The following is a 21,408-nucleotide window of genomic DNA, read 5'->3' as shown; positions in this document are numbered from 1 at the left end:
CGCGAACATGCAGAAATTCCGCGAACACGCGGAATTGCTTGTTCGCGATACTTTTTTCCTGTTCGCGATCGCTGTTTGCGTGCTCGGGGTGAAATAACTCGCGAACACGCATATTGAGAACGCGAACAAGCAAAAAATTTCGCGAAGTTGCGGAACGTAGATTTTTTTTGCAATTTCGCGTTCTCCGCGGAACGCGAAATTACCCAAATTTCGCAAATTCCGCGAACGGAACGGAAATTATCGCCCAGGCCTAATGAATACACAAACCCAGACAAGAGAGCAATTCACAGTCATGTATTCCAGGACACTGGTAGAAGGCATACATGGTTAGGACAAGAAAATGGCAACTTTCTCAAAGTAGCATTTTCAGAATTGTGACTTAAAATCTTATCTTACCATTGAAAGGGATTTAAAATTACAATTCATTTGAGTCTAAACAGCATAAACCTATCTGCTCCGAACCCAAAGTTAGCTCCTATTAAATGTAAAAAGATACCCCAGTGTTAATCAATGGGGGAGATAAGCCTTGCCGCAGTGAAAAATAACTTTTGACGTTTTTCACTACAAGGGCAGGTAAAACTTAAGTACACATGTCCTCCATTTTAAATACAATGTACCCTGCCCTATGGGCCTTAAGGTCATACCTTAGAAGTTACTTATAAGTAATAGAAAGGACAGTTTAGTCCTGGTAAAAGGAGTAATTTACCAGGTCAGACTGCAATGGCAGGCCTGAGACATGTTTCTAAGGCTACTTTAGTGGGTGGTACAATGAATGCTCAAGCTATTAGTTGCATTTCATTTGCAGGGTCTGGTACAGGTAGTACCATTTATTAGGGATTTACAAGTAAATTAAATGTACCAATCAGGTGTAAGCCAATTGTACCTTGTTGTAAGGAGAGAGTACCAGCGTTTTAGCACTAGTTAGCAGTGGTAAAGAGCAGACAGTCCTAAAATCCACCAGAAACAGGTTCACAAAGGAAGACACTGAGGCAAAATATTTGCGGTGAGCCTTCGGAGAGAGCCAGGTCCAAAAGTAGGCTACTATACTGAACTCATTGTCAAATCTGCAGACAAAATTGATGTCCTTTGGGGTGCATTTTGTGTGGTCTGTGGAGTGTCAGAAAAATGTTAAGCCTCTGAAGAGTGACAGGTACTTGATGCTAGAAAATGTTGTAAAGGATTTTGAGATGTTTTAGTCTGTGCCTATGTTTGGGCATGGCATTATTTTGCCACATAAGGTATTGTGGTTGATCTACTTGATCACTAGTTCTAGTCAGGGCTCTCGGGCTTGCACATTGCTTATGCATTGTCTAGCACAGTAAGCACGACCTGGTGGCGTTTTCCATTGCCCCATTACAGGTATACAATGGGGTTGCACTGCTGCTATTTTTGTAAGTAGTTTCATCCCGATTAACAAATATGATGTCTTACATAGATTGGTGACATTCTCTCTCAATACGGATGCAAAGGGATGTGCTGCATCTTGAGAATTCACCGTCCTACCTTCCTACACCTACTCTCCTGCTATAAACACTGGGGTTCAGGTGGTAATGATGCACCCTTAAAGGCATATGTTTAAGCAGACTGTTAGCTGCCAGAGAGATGAATGATTGTTCCCTCTATGTCTCAGTTTAACTTTAGATAGGTTGAAAGCCTGGTGGAGATTTGACAAGCAAGTCATCATGCTACTCAGGAGGTGGGTAACCAATGTTTGGTCATTTGAGACAAACAATTTGGCTCAAGCACCGGACTCGGGAACTTTTATTGTTTTCTGTCCTTTTTTTATGAAATTAGTCAGGTGACGATGGCCTGATGAGAGTATAACCAAAGGAGAGAGTGGGAAGAGAGCAGGCTTGCCTCACTTCCCTTCCCTTCCTTCCCTATCAAATACAACAGTCAATGAAAGCGAGCTAGCTACCAAAGTTCAAAACATCTTGAGATACCTCTTACTTATGCGAGTAGGAAAACCCTTTAGGTTATTAAAAGAACCCTCACTCACTAACTCCAGTTAGTGGCATTCTTCATCATAGGGTTCCCAACAGAGATTCCTAGTGCGCCAGCATGAATTACAGCCGAGTGGGTTCTGGATTTTTGTAGGGATCAGTGAATTAAACTTACCTCAACGCTTGCACCACTCAAGGCAATATTAATAAGAGGAACCTTGGGTAAGGTTGAAAAACAATGGTGGATTTTATGTGAGATAGTAATGATCTCCCATATCCTGGGTCTACATGTTTCAGCCATTTTGTCTAATGCCCACAAGGTCAGTTGGGCTTTCTTGAGGAAAGAGATGTCCCTTTCACTAGCCTACGCCGCTAGACTGTCATTCCAAATTGGTGATCACATACAAGCTAAGATGTGTGGCACTGGTGTATCAATATGTAACTAACAATTTCTTTTACCACTCCGCGTGATGATTTGTGGTGAAAAAAATGAGAGAGACATCTATGGTAGCTGAGAGTGATATTAGATGTGGGCATACTAAAGAACATATGGGATCCCCCAAAAAGAAGTTATTTTTACAGGCTAAAGACCACGGGGGAAAGAAAACAATATGCATTACAAAAGGTCCACCCAGCCTGTTTAAGTAATCACAAAAGGACTAAATACCAAAGGAAAAAGACCTAGATAACACCCTGTGGCGCTTTGAATTATATCATCATTTGTTTTAGTTTTTATTCCTATTGCATACCATGCTTTTTTTAAACTCTTATGTTACAGCTCATATTTCATAATTTGCATATTATCATTGTCATATACAATACAAATATACATAAATTAACATACATCATATATCACAAATTTCATCTATTGTAGAAAAAACTACTGGCTATCACTTTAAAAAAATTCTTCTGCTCCATCCATCCCTTCTATTTCACTCTCATCTCTAACACACTACTCATACAACATACCACACAATTTACAAACAACAGTTTCGGAAAAAGCAAACCCCCACAAAAAGAACGGTGGAGTCTGTTCTTCTCTCTCCTTCTGGTATGGTGTCACCGAATTGGCTACAACATTACATTGACTTTACCACGAGGACTATAACACAATTATATATGTATAAAAGCCAGTGGGCAAACAGGGATATATTATGATGCTAAAAAGATGGTTTCATCATAGGAGAATGTCTGGGTCAGTGAGTAGTCAAAACCCACTATGGTGGACACAGTCCCAAATGAGGAGAATTATAACCCTAGCATCAATTTCTTTTTGCGTACTGGCCTCAAGAGTACCAGGTTTAATTGGGAGTACATTTCAACAAGATTTCTTTTTAGAGCTCATAGGGTGGTGTCCATACTCCCAGCCTCAACTGTACAGGGCCCGTCACCAATGGTCCTAGTCCTACCGGGACAACCCCCACATCTTTGAAGAATCTCAGTTTTTTCCAAATACTGACTCCAACTTCACAGCAGGCATTCGCAAACCAAGTTTGTCCTTTTTTTAGAATGTAGTCATTTTGTGATTACATAAACAGGCTACGGGGCCATTTTGTACTAATAGATGTGGGCATAGCCTGCGAAGCACGCAAATTCCATGAACTCTGTTCCAATCATGCTGGAACATATATTTCGTAATTACACATTAGTAGTAACTTGCTTGCCACCCCACCACATTAGTTTTGATGCAGTAGGCTTTTATTTCATATCCACCCAGGGAGCGTGTGTGTCTCCCTGAGTAGCGTAAATATACTAGTATTCATTCACAGGCAGTGCGATACACGTGGCCATGCATCACGCTGTATGATAAAGCTTAAAGTGAACATAGACAATTGTTTAAAATGAGGTGCTTCTTATGCATTGCTGTTTTTAAAGAAGGAATGATAAATCTACTTTAAATACAGTGATTCCTGTTAACATGGGTATTCCGAGGGGGCGGACCCTTTAGTAACACACTGTTGGAGTATTGGTTATGTCAGATAATGCTCCTGTATGTCTGGGCAAACACAACAAGATGATGGGCAGAGTAATGAAACATTTCAACCACTCACCCTCAGTCAAGAGATATGGGTTTAAAGAACCCATTGTTCTTTTGCTCACTATGCCACCCCAGTTCGGACCAAACCATAAGCAAACCAGTCTTGACCATGCTCCTCATGTGAACAGTCTAGTCCGAACTGCCAGACTAGGTCCTCCCAGGACCGGAAACCAACACTCATGAACCGGTTTCAGGGTATCATCCCTATTAAGTCAGGCTAGCTTGAATCCAGTGGTGCCCCGAGCAAGAGACCTACGTTTGGGATACCTTGGCCACTTACAGTGAACAAAGCAAACACAGCACGATGATGGATGGAGTGCTGAAAATGTTCAACCACTCACCCCCATTCAAGAGATCTGGGTTTAATCCATCATTTTTTTGCTCACTATGCCACTCCAGTTTGGCCCCAGCCATATGCAAATCAGTCTTGACCCTGCTCCTTATGGGAATAGTCCATCCCGAACTGCCAGGCATGGTCCTCCCTGTACCGGAAACAAACATCATGGGACCAGTTTAGGGGTATCACCCCTCATCCACCAAGCTAGCTCGACTCCAGTGCCACAGTAATAAAGGGACCCACATCTGGGCATACCCTTGACCACTTAGAGCAAACATAGCAAACACAACAAGATGATGGATGGAGTGCTGAAATCTTTCAACCACCCACCCCCAGTAAAGAGATCTGGGCTAAATCTACTGTTATTTTGCTCACTATGTCACCACAGTTCAGAACCAGCAATATGCAAATCTGTATTGACACTGCTCCTCATGGGAACAGTCCAGACCGAACTGCCAAGCCAGGTCCTCCATGGACTGGAAATAAACATCCTGGGACCAGTTTCAGGGTATCAACCCTAATAAGTCAGTCTAGCTTGAATCCAGTGGCACAGCGAGCAAGGGACCCACGTCTGGGCATTCCCATTGGCCACTTAGAGTGAACCTTTAAAACACAACAAGATGATGGATGGAGTGCTGAAACTGTTTGATTTATTCAGATTTCCATCCATCATTTGTTGCTGCAGCACTGTATGTCTGGGAGCACAATGCCCCCTAACTTAATTCTGCAAGGTGTCTCACCCGCATCCTACCTCTTTGGTCCTCAGGAGGTTTGCATGTTGTTCTACCCTTGTTTTGCTCCATCTAAAAACTCTTGTTAGCAAGAAGGGGGGGGTGCTTCCGTGACTGAGCGCCATGTGCAGGTGGGTGCGTGTTTGCGCAACACATCGACTAATGTCCATGAACAGCGATTCAAGGTAATGGTGCTCAACATGTCAGAGCGTCCTTTGGCCACACCCCTAGTTTGTGTGGTTTCTCTCATCCTCATTTCTGCTCAATGTGGCACAGCAGTGAATTATTTTCTTGTGTTCTGTTAAGATTAAGGTATCAAAGCGCTATTATGTGTGGAAATTCAAGGAACCTTTCATGATTGACTCAGAACAAGTGTTTTGCTAATATTATGCTCTTCCACAGAACTAATAAAAAGTATAAAAACCCAGGGCGGCTGGTGACATTTGAAAGTGGCGGGGCGTAAAATGATTGCAAAGGAAGCAAATAAACGAAAGGCCCGGTTTTTACTACATGAGCAGTCGCGGGCGGGGGGGGTCGCGAGGGGGGGGTCACGGGCGGGGGGTGGGGGGGGGTCGCACGGGAGAATACATTTAAAATTAAGAGGAAAACTTACCTGACCGCCTCTGCTCCTGGTCCGCGTTGGCGCCTCTGCCCTCTTCAAACTGGAACAGCACGTCAGCACTGCAGTGGCAACCCCTCAGCCAATCCTGGCGCTGCTGCAGTGCCAGGATTGGCTGAGGGCACAGCCTACTCTTCGCCCGCCGCCTGCCCATTAGGAGACCGAGGGGCTCCTAATGGGCATGCGCAAGTCCGTGAAAACACAAGTGCGCATGACTGGGCACGGGCTAAAAATTAGCTTACCATGCCCACTCATGCGCACTTGTGCTGCAGTGCTGCCTGGTCTGACAATGCATGTCAGTCAACATGACGCCGGACCGCCCACGGTCCGACGTCATGCTGACTGACATGCATTGTCAGTTCTCCCCACCCTCGGCGTCTCTGAACTTAAGTAAACTAAGTTCAGAGACACCGAGGGAGCAGCAGGCGCGGGTGGGTGCGGGGGCTGGGGGGCAACGAATTGGATTGTCACGCTGCCGCTGCCGCTTCTGAATTACTGCTGCACTTTTAAATATTGTCGGAGCACTTTGCTCCTTTTTAAAATTGGACTTGTTGTGTTGTTAATTTTTTCATAAATCGAAATTGGTGGTAACCTCATTTTTAATTACATCCTCCTTACTCCCCCCATGTTCGCATTGCCTGCACATTAATAGAAATTAACACGACTCACCACTTGGGTGAAAGTCGCGCCGCCTCACTCCCGACCGCCATCTTGAGTGTGGGCTTAGAGACGCTCCCAAGACGTCTCTGGGGGTAGCGCTCTAGTCTTCCCGAGTGCTCTTTGCCATACACTACTTAAAGGACTAGAATGCAAGCGCGCAGCGCACGCGCGCAGCGGCGCGCCGGAGGAGCGCCAGAGGAAAGCCCGTCTGCCCCCGTCCGAGCCAGGACGGGCCCAGGGGCCAGTACCCCTCGTCTGCCTCATATTTACTCTATAGATACCCTTCGGGCTCTAAGGACAGGTAATACGGGGCTAGACACTACAACACTAGCCAAGCTTCGAGAAGAAGCTTTGCTGCAGGGAGAAGGCAAACCTAGACGATCCAGGAGTTTGCCACACCCCCTTAGGTCCCGAGGGCTAAAAATTGCGACGCTGAACACGCGCTCCTACTGGCGGCATTGCCTCCCGAATTTGATGCGCTATGGTATAATCGCCTCAATGACTGTAGAGGGGGTGGGGGGGTCGCCATTTTATTTTAAAAAAGTCTCAAGGTGACACAGGTCGTAGCTGAAAACTGTGACTGTGCGGAGCTCCTGGGGATAAAAATCTCACTTAAATCCTCCTGTATTATGTTGCTGGTAGTGTACCGCCCACCACAGAGCTCGCCAGATTTTAATGACGCCTTCCTGGAGCTCTTGACGGATTTGGGCTCCAGATATAAATCCCTTATGGTGGTAGGGGACTTCAACTACCACTGGGATAAGTTACCTAGAGACCTCACAGAGGTAGAGTTCGAAAATAATCTTTCCTCGCTTAACTTACAGCAACTAGAAGTGGGACCAACGCATGTGAAGGGCCATACACTAGACTTAATTTGGTCTTCCATATCCCAGACAGAAATAACTGAGGTCAGTCCCTGCATATGGTCAGACCATTTCCTGATCAAGTGCTGGGTTCCAGGAGACCCCTCACCTGCAGTGTCCAGTCAATTGTGGAGAAAGGTCCGGTCTTGGAAGAAGATAGAGGCAGACTCTCTATACTTTCCAAGCTGCTTTCCACTTCACTTCCTAAGATGATGGAGACGAACCTAGACTCCGATACTACAGCCCTTATGGCCTGGATCCGTGCTGCTCTGGACAAACTGGCCCCTGAGCGGCTGGAGAAGACCAGAGCAAAAGGAAAGGGAGCACCGTGGTTTGATGCCTCACTCAGGGAAAAGAAACAAGCCCTCCGTAAGGTGGAAAGAAGGTGGAGACTCAGCTATAGCCCAGCGGAGTCAGAAACCTATAAAATGCTTCTCTCAAAATACAAGGCGGATATCCTGGTGAGGAAGTCAGCCTTCTATGAGAATAGAATTAGAGGGGCCACGAACAAACAAAGGGAGACCTTTGCGATCCTAAGGGAATTGATGCAGCTGGATGGGATGATTCCTGCTAGTGACCAACCCGACTGTGACACCTTTCAGAGGTTCTTTCTTCAGAAAGTACAGGACATTATTAGGGACATAACGGAGATCCCAGCTGAACCTCTGCTGTCATCTTGCCCTGCTAGTCAGGAGACGATAGGGACGTTGAACAGTTTCCCATGTATTGACGAGGAGAGCTTGGCTGAGCTTGTCGGCCAAGTCAAGTCAGGCTCCAGCACGGATCCATGCCCCTCTTTCAAATGGCCCTGCCTGGTATTCAAACTCAGCTGTTGAGCCTACTGAACGATTCATTAGAGGCGGGCTATCTCCCAGTCCAGCTGAAGGAAGCTAGGGTTTCTCCACTCTTAAAGAAAGCAGGAGCAGACACCAAGGCCTTAAAGAACTATAGGCCTATCTCGCAACTGCCATTCCTGGGCAAAATCCTGGAAAAACATGTTCTGAACACACTGGCTAGCTACCTGGAGGAACATGGTTTACTCCATGCCAGGCAGGCGGGCTTTCGGCCCCAACACAGCACAGAACTAGTAATGGCCACTGTCACTGATGAGCTGAGAATCAGGGCGGACAATAAACAGCCTTGTGCCCTGATTCTATTGGACTTGTCAGGGCATTCGATACGGTCAGCCATACCATCTTGCTGGACCGTATCGCAAAGCTGGGAATAACAGGACAAGTGCTCAAGTGGCTTGAATATTTTCTAACGGGTCGAACCCAGAGGGTGCAGCTGAGAGACCAGTTATCTGAGGCAAGTGATGTGACCTGGGGCGTACCCCAGGGGTCCGCACTTTCTCCCTTGCTCTTTAACATTTACCTACAACCCTTGGTGGAGGAGTTAATACATAGGAATTTTCAAACTTTTAACTATGCTGATGATACCCAGCTATTGGTCCAGCTGGAAGATACAAGGGAAGCACAGGAATCGGTAAGGAATTTGCTCCGATTCACTGTAAATTGGATGACCAATAACCTTCTGAAAGTGAACGCTGAAAAAACAGAGGTGCTGGTCATCACAAACCGAGTCAATCCCTGGTGTGATCTGTTCTGGCCCCCAGAACTAGGTACAACACCTATTCCTGGTAGGGTGGTCAAAAGCCTGGGGCTAAAGGTTGATGTAGACCTTTCCATGGCCCCTCAAGTCTCGGCGGTGGTGGGGTCTTGCACGGGGGTGCTGAGGCAACTGCGAAAGTTAGCACCTATTCTATCAGCCCCCACTCTGCAGTCCATCGTGTCCGCCACAGTCATCTCGAGGCTGGATTATGGAAATGCTTTATATCTTGGCCTGCCGCAGAAGTCGTTGAGGAAACTGCAGGTGGTGCAGAACGATGCGGCCAGGCTGATCTATTCCCTACCTAGGAACTCGCATGCAACCCCACTTCTCCGGATGCTGCACTGGCTGCCTGTTAAGTTTAGAGTGCAGTTTAAGTGTCTTTGCATGGCTCACAAGGCAATTTTCGGCAAAGCCCCAGAATACATTAAACAGCGCCTGAGGAAGTACATTCCAGGCAGAACCTTGCGTTCGGGTAAGGCCTCCAATCTGATCCAACCCAGATTTAAGTTAAAATCTAAAGGGGGCAGGGCTCTTTCTGTACTTCTCCCGCAATTGTGGAATGAGCTACCGGCCAACCTGAAGGAAGACTCGCAGCTACTGTCCTTCAGGAAGAACTTGAAGACTCATCTGTTTAAAAAGTCAACATCTTCCCCCTAACAGGGGCGGACGGCGGAGTGATCTAGGAGATAGCAGGTTATGTTTCTTTTCTCTGTGAGCGCTTAGAGACCGGCAGTGATAGGCGCTATACAAAAATACTATAACATAACATAACATAATGCCCCAATGGACGCATGGCGCCTGTAAAACCCTGCATAAAAGTCCCAATGTGTGCTCGTTAGTCAAGCTATAGCCCCAGCCTGCGTGGGTTTCAGGAACGGGTGTAAGCAAGCACATCTGATGTAATCTATATAACAGGGGATCTTCATATTATCCATAGCCTACATGGCTCATGTGGTCAGTTATAAAAACCTGGGATTGTCTGCATGTTGGATCGGCATACTATTACAGTTAGATGGACATTGGACACCTGTCTTTCTGGACCATGAAGGGGCAAGAAAGTGGTGTGCTCAACAGCTTCAATGCCTAATACGTGATACAGCTGTTATGTGAACTATATGGGGTAATTTACAGTGCGTTAATGTTATCTGCATGACAGGTGGTCATGCTAAATGTTTGATGGCCACAACTTATCTATATTTACTGCCCAAAATTACAGCTGTATGGTGTTCCACAGTATGTTATAATTTATGCAGACTCTATGTATGGACAGGCAGTATATCCACAACTGTTCTTTCTCAAGCAGGAGACTCTCAGGGTCGTTGGTGTTGCTCTCTAGTTGCTCAATCAATAATGACCTATCCTAAGTTGTTCATCATTTGTCCCTCTCTGAGAAAATGGTCTTTCCTTTTGGCTGTATTTTGTTTGCATCGGATGTTGCTCCGATTTGTCCACAGATGTTTCCTCTTTATCTTTCTACTTGTCATCCTCACCTAGTGGAACTCACAGGGGCAAGTTATCATATAGACAACATCAGTGGAGATACAAATTGTGTGTTTTCTGATTGTCCACACTCTCCGTGATTTTAGATATAGAGTTTTATTGGTGGACTTTAAGTTGCAGACTCTACAATTTCCGCATGCGCAGTGTCCCACGATATCGGGGAGGCCCCAATTATTGAGAATGATTGTTCTCATTTCAATATTCTTTTTGAGGTGAGTAGACACTAAGCTATCCTTCAGGTTTCTAGCTCTATTGAAGGAGAACAATGTTTTCTCCCATTTTAGTTTTCCTGTCTGTAGGATAAAATTGTGGTTAAACCGGGGGTGGTAACGATTGAATACAAGGTGAGGAAAGCCCCCATCATTGCCAGGCTGGAGGGTAAAAGGATGCTGGAAGAAATGGTTGCTCAGGGCATAATTGAATCCATAGATGTTTTGAGCACAGTGAGGGAAATGCTGACAAACCACTAATCTTCACCGCATTGGAACGAACATCTCATCTGCCTTACAATCCTCCCAATCATCCAAAATGGCTTCTGATATACCACATTGCATCACTTTTGAAAGGGAATAGGACTTGTTCCTCATTCGCTTCACATGTCGTTCAAACACATACAAGACATTCCAACCAGCCAATATGGCTTCCGATGTGCAGCAATGTGTTCGTTTTTCACAGGTTATAGAGTTTCTTTGCCGTGCTCTAGCTTGTTGCTGTTGTGCAGACATACTTGTGTGTGAGGCTACAGGAGCACGAGGTTGCATCCCAAAAAGACCACGCGCGGACGCCACCAATCCCACAAGCAGTGACTGTTGCTTGCAGTGCTAGCAAATCTACGGTGCGTAATTTCTTTCTGTTTTTCCTTAGTGCATCCAGTTTGTTAAGTGAATGCCCAAATAGCCTAAACTTGAGCCCTGAATCTCCATCCTTGTAACACTGAAAGCTCAAATCACCTGCACTTGCACCATGAACCTCTGAGGGTACGATGAGGCTGACACTGTCCCCATGTATCTGGGTTTGGACATCAATCTGTCGCTGTAGACACTGTGCAATGTCTCAATGGCCGAAATCAATCGTCGCCAATCTTGTAAATGAACTTCAGACAGCCAACTTATACTTGAAGTGAGCATTTATTTAAGACATCAATAACCACAGATGGTGCTCCCTTTCTAGCCAGAAGACAACTGACACCATAGAAAACTCATTGAGTCATGGTGCATCAGAATACTAGAACATATATGAACCAACATTCTAGGTTTAAAGATACATATGCTATTTACTAAAGTATAGTCATGGTGAAGCCATGACAGAGATACCGCAAGTTGACTTCCCAGTGTACCTGGTTGTCCTTCTTTTTCTTACCCCTGACTCCACCTCCTTTCTCTAAAAAAGGAAATTGATAATTAGTGGAGTATCGTGGTGGAAGACCAAGTTGGGATGGGTTGCCCAAACAGAAAAACTGGTGGGATTGTGGAGGTAGGGAGAAATGTTAGGGTATGCCCAATCGCAACTTTTTATAACTGACCACATGGGCCATTTAAGTTACGGATAATATCAAGATCATCCCTTATATGGATTACATCAGATATGCACACTTACATTCATTCCTGCAACCCACACAGGCTATGGCTATCACTGTACTAACGAGCACACACCGTAACTTTTATGCAGGTTTTTATGCGTTTTATACATTCTGTGGAAGAGCATAATATTTGCAACACACTTGTTGTGAGGCAATGACAAACGATTCCATGAACTTCCACACATAATAATGCACAAGCAAAGAATTCACTGCTCTGCCACATTGAGCCGAAATGAGCACATGAGAAACCACACATCCTAGGGGTGTGGCCGGAGGACGCTATGACGCGTTGACTGCCACGCCTTAAAACCACTGTTAATGGGCGTTAGCCGTCATGTTGCACAGACACGTGCCCACATGACACGCAATCAAGGAAGCTCACTCCCCCTTCTTGCCGGCAAGAGTATTTAGACCAAGCAAAACAAGGGCAGAGTAACATGTGAATTTCATGAGGAACAGAACGGTAGTATATGGGCGAGATACCTTCATGAAGTAAGTCAGTGGGGAGGGTACCTTTGCCATTGTGCTCCCAGACATACAGGAACATTATCTGAAGAAACATATACTCCCACAGTGTGTGGCTACAGGGTTCGCTCCCTCTCAGAGTATCCATGCGAAAGGAATTTCTGCATTTTAAGTAGGTTTATCATTCCTTGTTTTCAAAGATCAATGCATGAGAAGCACCTTGTTTTCAACAATTGTCTTTGTTCACTTTCAGCCTTATCATACATGGCAATGCATGTCCATGTGTATCGCACTGCCTGAGATTAAATACTTGCATACTAACGGTACTCAGGGAGACACACACTCTCCCTGTGTGGACATGCAAAAAAAGCCTACTGCAAGAAGGCCAATGCGGTGGGGTGACACACAAGTCACTGCTAATGTGTAATTACGAAATGTATGTTCCAGCATGATTGGAACGGAGTGCATGGCATTTGCACGCTGCGCTGGCTACGACCACATCTAGCATCGCTATGAGTTTCCGTTTGACACAAATGATTTCTCTCTCCATTTTTTCACCACAGATCACCACGCAGAGTGGTAAAAGAAATCGTGAGTTACATATTGATGTACCAGTACCGCATGTCTTAGTGCGCAAGGGCTGAACACTGGTGCCTGTTCAGGGATGGGGGGACTCTATCTCATTTTCAACCCCACCCTCTAAGGCCAAGTGTTTAATTGTCTGACAATTGGCCCTTTCCATCAGTCCTCCTCACTCTACTACAGAACTTTGCAGGTTGATGAGGTCACCACCACTTTTTATGCTGCTACACATTCGCAATTTTTCACTTAACTTGGGAATCATGGTAGTGTTGGAAGCTGTTTCATCGGCTCTGTGTCAGCTTCGAGCCTGCCTCCTCCTCTCCTGATTGGTCACCTAACAAATGGCTCATCCGGTCTGTCCTTCACTCTTCTCCAAAGCTTTGAGTTCTGGTGAGATATCCATACTTTGCTGTTGTGCTACTTTGTTGCACTTTGTCACTTTAGTCTGAGGAGCTGGGTTGAACAGGCTGCACAGGCAGTGCGGGATACTGTGAGAACTGTAAGCCTCTTCCTGATTAGCCACACAACAAAGGGTCCATTCTGTCCACCTCTGCCTCTGCTATAAATATTTTCTCGCTAATGTGCAGCACACGAAACAGGGTGCAGGCAGTGCAGTGGCTTGTTCGTATTGAAGCAGCTAACTGACAGTGTGTTTCATGCCCTCTCATTTAGGTTTAATCCCTTCTTCTTGGTCATGTTGGCTGTGCGTAACATTCCTTTTTTTCAATTAAACATGTGTCTATTTAAAGAAGGTAATTCAACTTGATGCACTGAAGTTTAGTACAATGTTAAGATGTATTAAAAGATGCAATCGATGTGTGTCAATCTTCCATCGGGATGCACGTGAATGTAAGAAAACAAAACAATTGCAGGACCTCCAACAATTATTCCCAAGCAAAATCAACCTTTTGTTACTTTGATTAAAAAATTCATAAACAAGAATTATTACAAAATTCACTCACTGAGCTCTGGTGATTCCTTAATCACCTCAGTTAGGGTTACTCATGAGGGTGTAGCCACATTCCTTCACGTTGATACATAGATTAATTTAATTTGTTGCAGTTGATGGAGCAATTATAGACTCAAATCTTAGAATTGCAACGTTGCAGGGAATATTAAAAACATTAATTCATGCCTCACTGGATCAATCGCAGCACGCCACATTACTCCACTTACTCAATTGCTGGGATTAGCCTCGTTAAAGGGAAATAAGCCAGCCCCAAATGCCATCCACCTAACATTAGGACCAGTTAAGCGAGGCAGCTGCTCCTTTGCAGTAGGAGATGCCGTTCATGGATGGCCATGCGGACATTCCTGACATCCCCCATCAAGGTATTATTGCTCTCAAGCGCCAACAGGTAGACTGTCAGGGGGATGTAATGCACGCACAGGAAAGGATTTGTTTTTAAATGGTGTACTCAGCAGAAAGTGTGCTGTGCAAAAGGAAAAAGAAAACAATTATAAATTACTGCGTCACCTAAAGAGGTAGCAGTTTTTGAAACTCTGTCTGTAATAAAAAATGCCCCCTCGCCCCCACATAGTAACTTAGAACAACACGGGTGGTTTGAATTGGAATGGCATGGAGGACCCCTCATACGAAGATCATGATGTTTGTGGGGGGCCCAGGTGCCCATTTTTGACTATCCCAACCTTGCTTCAGATGAAAAATGGTGAATAGCTGTTTTTGGGAATGACAGCTTCTCTGATGAGCAGCCATTTTCAGATTTCTGCATGGCTCCCAATATTCAAAGATATACTACTTTATGTAACGAGCTGAATGTCTCTCATCGTAAAAGAGTGCCTACCTTCTGTTTGCATTGGCATGGAAAGCAGATCTGCCTTTTTGTAACAATCAGCATTCTATCATCTGGAAGACCAAACAGTGGCAAATAAAAATTAAATTGGATATGGGAGAGGAACAATTGTCAAATGCTTGGATGCAATGCACTAGAGGTTAGACAACACACGCATCAAGGAGAAAACTAGCCCTTTAAGTGAATTCCAACACAGTATACAACATGTATAAGGTCCAATTGCAATTTATTAGAAACAAAATGTAAGGGTCAGAGTTGGCATACTAAAAAGTGCCAGTGGGGAAGATGCACCGCAGAAAGCTTTGCCAATTTTTACATTCTGATTTGTCTCATGAGCTGTTAACTTTTAAGAACCGATGCAGGGTATACAAAAGATCTGCGAGGCTTAAGAGGAGTCTTGGTAAAGAAAGAGTCTAGACTATAATAATGGATGAGGTCATTCAGTCTCAGGATACTCTGATGTTTTGGACCTTTGTGTCGACAGGCACCACTAATGTCCAGCAGCGTCCTGGGCTCTGTGTACATGAACTATCTTGCTTAAAAATTATTTGGCAAAACTCTATAATCCAACGGAGGAGATTTATTTTACTCCCCTTGGTTCTGTCCTGGATGTGGCCATCATAGAACAATTGAAAGTCAACAAAACTATGTATGAAATCATTGAAGTCCAGCAGAGCATCAGGTCTTGAGGGCATTCATGGGCTGTAATTAATGTGAGGTGCTCGAACAGGAACAGGCAAGTCCGAACTCTCACATCACCCAGACCCGTATTGGCATTGTTGATAGCCTCGGTTATACCTCTCTTTGTTTTGTGTGATGAGAACAGGCTTGTCTTTTTCAAAGACAGGTTAGCTCATTAAGACAAAACTAAAAGAAATCAACAAATCCATTCCTACATCGTGTAGACTTATTTTGTTTTTAGAAACTGTATCAAAATCTTTGTTCATACTTTCTTTTTTGCAATGTTATATAGTAGGAACTTGGCCAAATGGCATAAGAGTGCTTTACATGAACGCCAGATTACATTAAACAAGTTCAGTGTGGTTTTAAGGCACGTGTATATTCAGTGATTTTCCTAGATTCACAAGCTGTTGAGCCAATGCCGGGACTCAGCCATAGTTTTCCAGTCTCACAGTTGACAGCTCGGGCGGATAGGCCACATCTCCTCCCTTGCTCCTTCTCTTACTTCATTTTGAAGGGAATGATTACAAAATGGGTGCAGTGTATGATTCTGCCCTAACATCAGCATTCTCCATCAGTCCTTCATCCTGTGGTATCTTATGCAGAAGTCAAGAGACAGCAACACATGCTTGTTTTGTGTATTTTGATACAGTATAACACAAGACATTGGGATGCAAGATTGTGCTCATAGGGATCCGAAATGGTCTTTTTTCGTTTGCTCAACAATTACAAAGACATGGGCACACAGCCAGCTATGAGTCGGTGGTCAGTTACTAAACAAGATGGCCATCGTAATTGGTCTAAAGCAGGAGTGCATAATGTTGTCTTGCTATTTACCCTTTACTTGATTTACCAAATTATGTTCCTGTGCAAGAGGTTTTCCACCAAAGATTTTGACAAACCATGTTGATGCACTGCTACCTTGCGATGACTTAATTGTTATTGACTGAACACCAATTCGTTTACAGCCCCTGCTGAATCCCTTACATTTAAGTACATTAAGGAAGAGCGTGCCTGGCATCTAGGGTGGGTGTTAGGTGATGTAAACCTTTCAGTGGTTGTGCAGTACAACTAATTTGACATCCTCTTTTAATAGTTGTCTTTGCCGGTTGACAGGCAAATGGTACGAAGCAGTTTGGTGTTGACCATGCTTGCGCTTGTAGGGTTCAACAAGATGTATGGAAGATATGTGATAAATCCTCTGATTTCAGTGTACTGGAGCGAGGTGCCTGTACTGACATTGTATGGTTATCCACCAACAACACTGAACTCACAATTCAGTTTCCCTAATTCAGATGGTAAAAGCTGGAGACCACTTTATTTGTCTCTCAAGGCACGGAATTAAACAAGAACTAGTCAATTAATTGTAAAACTTGATTCTTTGCTATAAACTGTACTATGGATTGCGCTGGGACGTTGATCTCTCACAATAGCAGCCATACGTTTCATGAAAATGCTTTGAGATGGGCACTACCAGTCCAGCATAGCTTGTGCCACCCACTTAAGAAATATGAATACATTGATTTGCCAAATCTGCCATTGTTATTCCCAGGGAATGAGAGCAGAAGTTGCCTGTGCGAGGATATGCCTTGCACACACCCACCATTCACACAGAAAGGGAATGAACCCTGCTCAGATCAAACATGGGTTCCAAACACCATCCGGGTACAAGTAATCACGCAAGCGATGGGACTGCCTGTCAAACTCCACTGGGTTGGTCACACTTACCCTGTAATGACCCCGAGAGGTCGAGCACTGCAACTCACGGACAGATGTCAAGATCACCACTGTGACTGCAATATGGGAAGAGAACGGCTCATTCTGGAGATGAGTCAAGTGCATTAGTAGCAGTTAGTTGGTAAGGGCAACTTAGTCACACCTTAAGGGAACCAGAGCTCAATGCCACCTCGGGCTGTGGGCCACATTCTATGAAAGACTCTTGCTAGAGAAGAAAAACAGGGCATGGTTCAAAAGAGGCCATGGCCCGTCACCAACCAATTTGAGAAGGGAGACAGCAGGTGGAGGATGGGGGTCATAGCAGTTCTACCTATTATTAGGGAGAGGAAGGAAAGCGCAGTAACGGCTACCTAGGGCGCTAGCCAAGCCTCCCCTCCAATGCGGGCCGCTCAGTCCCTACCTGACCCACGTTCGTAAGAGTAGGGCACCCCTGTGCAGTGGGAATACTCTCCCAAAAAGAACACAATGTACAACAAGTACAAAAACATATTGCCATCACAACCTACAACATTTGCCCTGGCCAGGAATGCCCCATGTGAATCCCAAGTATAGGGCCCTTTGAGAGTATCTCAAACACCTCTCCAAGCAGTCCTGTCCACCCGCCCGACAGCCCCCCACTCTCCATTACTGTTGACTGTGACCTGGTAGCCTCACTGGTGCTCAGGTCGTCTCTAGCCTGTTGGATTTGTCAATCAATGTGTCCAGCACCGCTCACCTCTCCATAGGTATGGTTTCGGGGTCAGGTCGCAGTCCTCTGGATGAGGCCGAGCCCCCCTGCACTGAAGGCGTTTCTGGATTTTCCAATTTGGGGGTTGGTCCACTGTCTGTCCTCAGGAGACTCTTCAATGTTCAGCAGTCGGCATGTCTCAGCCAGGGTTTGTAGTTTGTGATGCTTCCCCTTCCAGAGAAAAACTATGTGGAATCGGTGGCCCCAGTAATAAGTGATGCCTTTGTCCCTAAGGAAGATGGTCACTTGGCGAAAGTCTTGTCATTTCTGCAGAGTTGGAGCTGACAGATCTTGGTAGAGTGACAGCGTGTGTCCTCGGAACTGAAGGTTGAAAGTCATTGACACATGCCAGTATGACGGCTGGTTGGGTATTCGCTGGTCGCAGAGGACCCACCGTGTGAACCCTGTCAATCTGTATCTCCATGGCAGGTGGTGCTTCCAGGATCCTTTACATATGCTCCACTATCCGCTCCCTCAGCTTTGGTTGGTGTCCCCTTATGTGGATGTTATTCCATCTCGACCAGTTGTCTAGGTCCCCCGCATGGGCCTGCAAGTTGATCTGCTGATCTCGTAGGCCAATTACTTCCTGCTGGAGTTGCTCGATCTCTTCATCGTGGCCAGACTCATGGTCCTCAAGAGTGGAGACCCTGTGCCCCACCTCCGACAGATCCCAGCGAATCTCCTTTAGGTCCTGTGACAGGTCTCTCTTGACTGTCTGGAGGTCGTCTCAGAGGGAAGCAACTAGGTCCTCCAGAAACGATTGAGTTCCCTCGTTGTCTTCTTTATCTGTCAGCTGCATCAGAGGTGGGGGTGTTGGCCGCTCTCCTTGCGGGCCCCCGCTTGGTTAAATCATCATCTACTTGAGAGATATCTCCTTTTTTACACGTGCTGCAGTCATGATCTCTATAGGCCCTGGTAGGAGACAGTGCGCTTATAGCGTCATGCAGGGCCGCCCAGTGATCAGCAGAGCCCCCCTCCATCTAGTCAGCAAGGACTTAGGAGTCGTTGTCTTTGGCCCTGTCGAAGCGCCTCTCTGGTGCAGCCCTCGATATCTTAGCGGGGGCCCCTCATGCCCCTCCACAGTGCATTCACCTCGTTGCCTCTTAAGCCGCGCTGTTGATCTGGTGTTCCAGGTCAGGGTATCTTCTTCTGTAGGAAGGTGTTTGAACCTTGGATTCCTCAGGAACATGAGCGGTGAGGAAGAGGTAAAGCTCTAGTCTAGCGCCTCAAGGCGCAAGTCCATCAAACATGCAGGAGCAAGTGGGCCACCTTGTGCCTCGTGCCTTCTGCGTTGCAGTGGTGCCTAACAGCCAGGATTCTTCTCCCCCGCTCTCACCAGTATTCAGGGGTTGTCAGTCGTAAGGGTCTTACTTAATGCTGCAGCCTAGGGGCAGAACTTTACCTCCTTCTGTATTCACCCAGCACCCTGAGCAGAGGCGCCGGCGCTGGTGCGACTGTGTCAGTGCGGGGCCATAGCCTGCTTCTCATCTACAAGACTGCAGCTGCCACCATCTTAAAGTCCAGGTGTAGTTGCAGTGTGACCTGCCTCCCTGCCTCCCTAGCAGCCAGCAGCACGTGGTGGGCCATCCCATATGGTGAGAGTCTCTAGGGCCTCCGATCCAGAGGGAGGCCCCGATCACCAGGAGGTGCACCCGGATTCCTAGCAGAGGGCACCAGAGTCGACATGGGCAAGACGTGGCCGGTGCGGAACATACTGTGCCTCTGCCACCATCAGTAGCGGCTCGTGGAGGGAGTGCTGTGGGGCGGTGAGGCGGGGTGGGGAGGAGCTAGGTGAGGGGTAGTAAACTATGGAATACGGCCGAACAGAGGTAAGTAAACACATAAATAATTAAATAAAACAAATATTGCACGTGCTGCATTGCCAAATGCGATGCAGCACGCGCAATGAAATTCGTTTTATTTATTTTTTGTTTACTTACTTCCATTCGGCTGTATTCCATGGTTTACTACCCCCCACCCTGCTCCTCCCCCACCCCACCACACCGCCCCACAGCACTCCCTGCCTGAGCTGCTACTGGCCACCACCAAGTTGCATGTCTCTGAGCGGCTGAGTCAGCGGTGCTGGATCTGCTCAGAAGTAGGACCCGCTGCCTCCTCCCCCCGTGCCAGGTCACTTCCTGATAACAGTGGGGCACCGTAAGGCATATGCTGTAGGTTATGGAGGGCAGGAGAGCCAACTTGGCCACGCCCCGTATGTAAATTTTTAGAATATGTTACTTTATTAAAGTAGTCCTCTTTTTCAAAGATTGATATTGTGGTTTAAATATGTAGCAGTATACCTTAGTGCGGGCCTGAAGGTTAGGTGGCATCAAAAAGTATTTTGCCCATATTTCTGGACAATCCTTTATGGATGAAATATACTGCACTGGTGCATATACAGTACTTTCACATATTTTGCTTTATGCCTCTAAAAGGCCTGAATGAAAATTCCAGTCTGTGCCATTACAAGTTGTGGACTTTCATTCAGCATTTTTGGACATGAGCAGAGCAGAAATTTGCTATGGAAAAAATATTACATTATAAAGTGACAATTTTAGGACCTCCTCTTTGAACGTTTGAACTGTTTGACCAATCTGTGCCCGATTTGCCACCCTACAGGTTTGTAAGTGTTGTGTCTCACTAATTTGGTACAAATTGGTTAAGGGGTAGAATACTTATTAAGGCACGTAAATAGATTTTTCTGGGAAGAGAGGAATCAACCTTAACTACAGAGGTAAATATGGTAAATGCAATATCTCTCTAGGCAATATAACAATCTTTCATTGGTAAATACCATTTGCATACTGTGAGCTACTGGAATGACATCACATGCTCATTTTCTAGAAGGACCTACATTTTTGGTATTTGTTGACCAACACAAGTAAACATCTGATATAGAAAGTCCTTCCATGAACAGTTCATCTAAGAAAGAGTAACTTTAACAAACCCCAGGTAATAAGGGAAAAAAAATGTTAACAACAGACTTTTCGGAGAAACATATAAAAATACTCAGATCTGTTATCAGATCAATATTGAGTGCTGCCATCGCCAGGCCAGTTAACACAGCAGCATTTTAGTCCCCACACTTTGCCTGTTTGCCTACTCCCTTTCTTCATAGCTTTGGTTAACACTTACAGGAGCATTTCATCCCTTGATGGACCAGACCGTAGAGTAGGGATCCACAGTGATCGCAGAAGGTGGGGCTGCTGTAGCTGTGCACTTTGAATTTGTGCCTACTCCGAGGGTCCTGGGAATAAAAAGAGGAGCAGGAGTCAGTTAAACTCTAATCAGGAGACAACAGCTACATCTTTACAGTTTCCTTTGCCTGAGATTTCTACCAATGAAGGTTGTCTTAGGTTGCAAGTTTTGGTGCTTGACGTATTCAGCATCTTTTTATTTGTTCACCTGGGCACAATTCACAATTAAATCTTTAAATCTACACCCATAGGGGCCGATTCACAGAACTAATCTGAGACAAAATCCTAAATGTATTACTTTTGGTATTCACAGAAGGCATTTAG

General features: G+C 45.5%; 1 protein-coding gene across 2 annotated transcripts in view; it reads right to left on the bottom strand.

The window, feature by feature from the left end:
- The window catches only part of PRKCG (protein kinase C gamma), a 1,134,441-nt gene that overhangs the window by 327,401 nt on the left and 785,632 nt on the right, over nt 1-21,408 (bottom strand). For both annotated transcript variants that reach the window (XM_085616481.1, XM_085616482.1), the window contains exon 4: nt 21,023-21,134. In XM_085616481.1, the coding sequence (XP_085472607.1) occupies nt 21,023-21,134 (112 nt within the window). The remainder of the gene's footprint in view (nt 1-21,022; nt 21,135-21,408) is intronic.

Source organism: Triturus cristatus, chromosome 7, assembly GCF_964204655.1.
Source record: "Triturus cristatus chromosome 7, aTriCri1.1, whole genome shotgun sequence".
Lineage (NCBI taxonomy): Eukaryota > Metazoa > Chordata > Amphibia > Caudata > Salamandridae > Triturus > Triturus cristatus.
Note: the sequence above shows the minus strand (reverse complement) of the source record. Positions and strands in the feature narration are given on the sequence as shown.